Consider the following 6,389-nt stretch of genomic DNA (forward strand, 5'->3'; position numbering starts at 1 on the left):
GGGCCGCGTCTCCCCTCTGCCCCCCCCGCCCCCCCGACACTTTTACCCCCTTTTCCTGCCTTTTAGGCCTTTTTTTACTCCTCTTTTGCCCCTTTTCTGCTGCCTTTTGCCCGTTTTCCACCATCTTTTGCTGCCTTTTTACCTCTTTCTGTCCCTTTTTGACCTTTTTTCCACGTTTTTGCCCCCTTTTGCCCTTTTTTCCCCACATTTTAGCCCACTTCTGCTCTTTTTATTTTACAATTTGCCACTTTTTCTGCCTTTCCCCCCTGTTCTACCACATGTTTACCCCTTTCTGTCCCCATTTGCCCTTTTGTTCCCACATTTTAGCCCCATTTTGCCCTTTTTTTTTGCACGTTTGCCACTTTTTCTGCCTTTTGCCCCTTTCTCCCCCTTTTTCTCCCCATTTTTCCCATTCTCCCCGTTTTCTGCCTTTTGCCCCTTTCTCCATGCTTTATTCCCATTTTTTGTTCCATTTTGCCCTGTTTCTCCCCTTTTTGCAGCCTTTTCTCTATTTTTGCCGTGTTCCTTCCGATTTTTCTGCGTTTTCTCCCCTTTTAGCTGCATTTTCTCCATTTTTGCTGCGTTTTCTCCCCTTTTTGCTGCATTTTCTCCCCCTTTTGCCATGTTTCTTCCCATTTTTCCACATTTTCTCCCCCTTTTGCTGCATTTTCTCCATTTTTGCCCCATTTTTCCAATTTTTCCACATTTTCTCCCCTTTTTGCTGCATTTTCTCCCCCTTTTGCCATGTTTCTTCCTATTTTTCCACATTTTCTCCCCTTTTTGCTGCATTTTTTCCCATTTTTCCACATTTTCTCCCCTTTTTGCTGTATTTTCTCCATTTTTGCCCTATTTTTTCCCATTTTTTCCACATTTTCTCCCCTTTTTGCCATGTTTTTTCCCATTTTTTCCACATTTTCTCCCCTTTTTGCTATATTTTCTCCATTTTTGCTGCATTTTTTCCTATTTTCCCCACATTTTCTCCCCTTTTTGCTGCATTTTCTCAATTTTTGCCCCATTTTTTCCCATTTTTTTCCACATTTTCTCCCCTTTTTGCTGTGTTTTCTCCCCTTTTCACCCTGGTGCCCCCGTCCCCCTCGCACAGAGCCAGGCGGAGCCGCTTTCACCTCTCTTTATGAGATCTGTACACAGTCAGCACGGTCGGGGGGGTCGCGGGGAGGGTTCGGGGGGGCCCCAGCCCCATTTCCCCCCCCAGGGATGCGTCAGGGGGTCCCGAACAGTCGTTTTGTGACAAAAAGACACTTTTTTGGGGCGGGGGGAACGCGTTTGGTCCCTGTTGTGAGACAATAAATAGGGGAGGGGGACACGGCGGCGGGGGGGGGGGACAGGGGGACGCGGGGGGGGACACGCAGGCGGCTCTGCGGGTTTTAGCTTTTATTAAATAAAATATATTAACATTTAATCTCGCTGCCCCCCCCGCCCCCCCCCGGGTTAGTGTAGCTACAGCTGAACCCCAACATCGCACACACGCCCCCCCCCCCCCCCCCAAACCACACACACGCGGGAGCTGCGCAGTCCGGTGCCCCCCCCTCCCAGTATGGCACTGGGGGACACTGGTAAGACCCCCCCCCCCCAGTCTGGCTGTCAGTCCTGCCCCCCCCTCCCCAAAGTGGGGGTTTGGGGGGGTCCTCTCTGCGCTGGGAGGGTCACTGCCCCCCCCTTGTCACCTCCTTGTCACCGCAGCCCCCGGGGGGGGGACACACGGACACCGCAGAGGTGTCCCCCCCCCATGGGGCTGAGCCCGGACAAACTCATCACCCTCCATTCCACCTGGGGGGGGTCTGCAAAGCCCCCCCCCCCATCCTCACCACTCGCCCCCTCCCGACCTGCTCCATCCTTCATCCCTGCGCTCCCCACTTGCTGTGACACCCCTGGGGTCCCTGTGTCCCCCCCAGCTCTGGTTTGGGGGTGCTGGGACCCTGTGTCACCCCCCCAGCACTGGTTTGGGGGTGCTGGGTCCCTGTCCCCCCCCCCTCACCGGCTTTAGGGGGCACCTGGTCCCTTCCCCCCATCTTCAGTCACAGCTCAGACTCGGGGGGGGGTCCCTGTTGCCCCCCCCCAGTTTTGGGGGGTCCCGGAGCGGCGCAGCCCCCCCCACACTCACACGCACACGCAGAGCGGCCCCGGCCCCGCCTGGGGGGGGCGTTAAGATTTGGTTAGTGACCGCGCTGGCCCCCCCCCCCGCCGCCTGCCCGGGGCTGGGGGGCCGCAGGGGGACACGGGGGGGGGGACACGCAGCCTTCATCCTCCTCCTCCTCCTCCTCGCCCCCCTCAGGCTTTCTTGGGCGGGGGGGCCAGCTTGATGATCTCCTCCTCCGACGGCTGCCGGATGATGTCTGGGGGGGCAGGGGGGGCTCTGCCTGCGCCCACTGGGTCCCTGTCCCCTCCCAGGTGTCCCCATCCCCATCCCATGGTCCCATCCCCTCCCAGGTATCCCCATCCCCATCCCAGGTGTCCCCATCCCAGGTGTCCCCATACCATCTATGGTGTCTCCATCCCCTCCCAGGTGTCCCCATCCCCATCCCATGGTCCCATCCCCTCCCAGGTCTCCCCATCCCCATCCTAGGTGTCCCCGTATTCTTCCCAGGTGTTCCCATCCCCTTCCAGGTGTCCCCGTCCCCTCCTAGGTGTCCCCATCCCAGGTGTCCCCATCCCATGGTCCCCGTCCCCTCCCAGGTCTCCCCATCCCCTCCCATGTTCCCTGTCTCCATCCCAGGTGTCCCCATCCCATGGTCCCATCCCCTCCCAGGTGTCCTTGTCCCCTCCCAGGTGTCCCCATCCCCATCCCATGGTCCCATCCCCTCCCAGGTGTCCTTGTCCCCTCCCAGGTGTCCCCATCCCATGGTCTCATCCCCTCCCAGGTGTCCCCATCCCCTCCCAGGTGTCCTTGTCCCCTTCCTAGGAGTCCCCGTCCCCATCCCAGGTGTCCCCATCCCTTCCCAAGTGTCCCCGTCCCCTCCCAGGTGTCCCCATCTCTTCTAAGGTGTCCCCATCCTCTTCCCAGGCGTCCCTCTCCCCATCTCAGGTGTTCCTGTCCCCCTCCCAGGTGTCCCCGTCCCCTGCCGGGGGTCTCACCCTTGTACTTCTTGGCGCTGGGGATGCGGGTGAGCTTGGTGTCCACCTCGTCCTCCTCCGAGATCTTGAGCACCTGCGTGCGGTACTGAACCACCATGGTCAGCAGGTCCGGGCGGCGCGAGATCTCGAAGATGTGCTCGATGTACGACAGGTTGTCTGGGGGGGACACGGACACGAGCTGGAACCCACGGCACGGGGGGGGGACAGGGACGGACAGACGGACGGGATGGGGATGGGGACGGGGATAACAGGGACAGGGATGGGGACAGAGAGATGGGGATGGGGATGGGGACAGGGATGGGGATGAGGACAGGGATGGGGACAGAGAGATGGGGATGGGGACAGGGATGGGGACGGGGATGGGGACAGGGGCGGGGGTGGGGGACAGAAAGATTGGGACGGGGGACAGGGATGGGGATGGGGACAGGGACAGGGAGACCAGGATGGGGACAGAGAGACAGGGACAGGGATGGGGCCAGAGAGATGGGATGGGGACAGGGATAATAGGGACAGGGATGGGGACAGGGATGGGGACAGGGGCGGGGGACAGAAAGATTGGGACGGGGGACAGGGATGGGGATGGGGACAGGGACAGGGAGACCAGGATGGAGACAGAGAGACAGGGACAGGGATGGGGAAAGGGATGGGGATGGGGTCAGAAAGATTGGGGACAGGGAACAGGGAGCCTGGGACAGGGATGGGGGACAGGGAGTAGGGACAGCATCAGGGGTGACAGATGAGGAGCAGGGGCCGAGGACGGGGCCCGGGGCCAAGGCCGAGGCGCGGAGCCCTGACCCTTGTCCAGCTTGCGGTGCTTCTCGAGGAAGTCGAACCAGTGCTGGGAGGTGGCGATGGCGTCGCTCTCCCCGCTGGGGATGTCCTCCTTGCAGGCCGATTTCAGCTGCTCCAGGTCCTCGGACGTGATGTTCTGGGCCAGATCGGCCAGCAGCCGCCGGAACTCGGCCATGGCTGCGGCCACGCGCGGTCAGCGGCCGCTCGGGCCTCAGCGTCACCCGCGTCACGAGCCGCTCGGGGCCTCAGCCCCCCCCCGTCACCCCCTAGCTCAGCCTCACACCCCCCCCATCACTTGTGTCACGAGCTGCTCGGCCTCAGCCCCCCCCATCACTTGTGTCACGAGCTGCTCGGCCTCAGCCCCCCCCGTCACCCCCTAGCTCGGCCTCACCCCCCCCCCCCATCACTTGTGTCACGAGCTACCTGGCCTCAGCCCCTCGTGTGTCACCCGTGTCACGAGCTGCTGGGCCTCAGCCCCCCCCATCACCCCCTGCTCGGCCTCACACCCCCCCCCATCACTTGTGTCACAAGCTGCTTGGCCTCAGCCCCCCCCCCCAGCACCCCCTGCTCGGCCTCAGCCCCCCCCATCACTTGTGTCACAAGCTGCTCGGCCTCAGCGCCTCCCCTGTCACCCCTGTCACTTGTGTCACGAGCTGCTCGGCCTCAGCCCCCCCCCCAGCCCCCTCTGCTCGGCCTCAGCCCCCCCCATCACTTGTGTCACGAGCTACCTGGCCTCAGCCCCTCGTGTGTCACTTGTGTCACGAGCTGCTCGGCCTCAGCCCCCACCCCCACCCCAGCCCCCGCGCCCCCAGACCCCCCCCATCACCTGAACCCCCCTCCCCAGCTCAGCTCCCCCCCCCCTGCCCCGACTCATCTTCCCCCCCACCCCAGCACCCAAGGAGGGGGTCTTGGGGGCTCGGGGGGGGTAATTAGTGGATTTGGGGTGTGGGGGGGGTCTCTCACACGCTGCCCCCCCATCTCCTGTTGGGCCTCGGTTGCCGTGGCGACCGTGGCCGCCCACCCCAGGGATGCAGTTGCTATGGCGACCACAGCATCTTAACCCCCCCCAAATCTCTGGGGGGCACCTGGGGGGGGGCCAAAAAGATGGGGGGGGGGGGACACAGAGGCCACACTGCTCCCCCCCCCCCGGACCCCCGCCCCGTGCGGGGCGGGGGTCCGGGGGGGGGGGAGCAGTGTGGCATAAACACCCCCCCCGGACACATGGACACATGGACACACGGACACACGGACACGGCCCCCTCCACGTGCCTCAGTTTCCCCATGCGGGGGGGGGGGGGGGTGGGGAATGACTCATGTGTCCCCCCCCCTCACGGCCCCAGGCGGAAGAGGCGGCTCCACTAGGGCCCAGTCCAGCCCAGTTCCTCCCAGTGCGGCTCCAGTTCCATCTCAGTCCAATCGTATTTCCATCCCAGTTCAGTCTCAGCTCAATCCCAGCTCAATCCCAGCTCCATCCCAGTTCAATCCCAGCTCAATCCCAGTTCAATCCCAGTTCAATCCCAGCTCAATCCCAGTTCAATCCCAGCTCAATCCCAGCTCCATCCCAGTTCAATCCCAGCTCAGTCCCAGTTCCATCCCAGTTCAATCCCAGTTTCATCTCAATCCAATCCCCAGCTCCATCCCAGTTCAATCCCAGCTCAATCCCAGCTCCATCCCAGTTCAATCCCAGCTCAGTCCCAGTTCCATCCCAGTTCAATCCCAGTTTCATCTCAATCCAATCCCCAGTTCCATCCCAGTTCCATCCCAGCTCAGTCCCAGTTCCATCCCAGTTCAACCCCCAGTCCTATCCCAGTCTGGCCCCCCCCGCCTTCCCCCCGCAGTTGGTCACTGGGAGCACTGGAGTTGGGGGGTGACCCGGGGGGGATGAGGGGATGTGGGGGACTTGGGGGTCCTGGGGGGGTCCTGGATGGGGACTGGGGGGGGGGGGGGGATGTGAGGATGGGGGGGACTTTGAGGTCCCGGATGAGGATTGGGGGGGGGGGTCCGGGAGGGTCCCGGGGGGATGGGGATGTGAGGATTGCGGGGGGGGGGGGGGGAACAGGGGGGTTTGGGGGGACCCCGAGTCACTCGTGGGGTCCGGGGGTGGGGTGGGGGGCATCCCGGGTGCCCCCCCCCCCTTAGATCGAAAGAGGATGGGGATGGGGGGGAGGTGTCCTGACATCGCTCCCCCCCAAAAAAAACAACCCGGGACCGTTAACCCCTTCCTGCCCGGGGCGGGATGTGCCGGGGGGGGGGGTCTCCTACTGGGGGGGGGATCGTATAGAACCTGAGAGGGGTTGGGGGGGTCCTCCTGCCTCCCTCCCCCCCCCCCAGCAGGTCACACGGTCCCTGTTAACCCCTTCCTGCCCGCCAGAGGGGGGAGAGAAAGTGGGAGCATCCCTGGGCGGGGGGGGGGGGTGTGTGTTTAAAATCAGAGTTGGGGGGGTTAAAATCGGAGAGGGGAGGGGGTTAAAATCGAAAGGGAGGGGGTTTAACATCGATGTGGG

The 6,389-nt window shown here is 62.6% G+C and overlaps 1 protein-coding gene across 2 annotated transcripts in view; it reads right to left on the bottom strand.

Moving 5' to 3' along the window:
• Positions 1–2,200: 2,200 nt before the first annotated feature.
• PEA15 (proliferation and apoptosis adaptor protein 15) overlaps positions 2,201–6,389 on the bottom strand; it is a 5,553-nt gene continuing 1,364 nt past the window's right edge. The window contains exons 1-4 of one of the 2 annotated variants that reach the window (XM_069878427.1): positions 4,169–4,193; positions 3,889–4,062; positions 3,094–3,249; positions 2,201–2,354 (exon numbers count right to left, since the gene is read on the bottom strand). In XM_069878427.1, coding sequence (XP_069734528.1) covers positions 2,290–2,354; positions 3,094–3,249; positions 3,889–4,060 — 393 coding nt within the window. In that variant the 5' untranslated portion in view covers positions 4,061–4,062; positions 4,169–4,193 and the 3' untranslated portion in view covers positions 2,201–2,289. Of the gene's footprint in view, positions 2,355–3,093; positions 3,250–3,888; positions 4,063–4,168; positions 4,194–6,389 lie in introns of those variants that run through there. The other variant, XM_069878425.1, reaches the window with a different exon arrangement.

The sequence above is a fragment of the Phaenicophaeus curvirostris genome, chromosome 29 (genome assembly GCF_032191515.1).
Source record: "Phaenicophaeus curvirostris isolate KB17595 chromosome 29, BPBGC_Pcur_1.0, whole genome shotgun sequence".
NCBI lineage: Eukaryota > Metazoa > Chordata > Aves > Cuculiformes > Cuculidae > Phaenicophaeus > Phaenicophaeus curvirostris.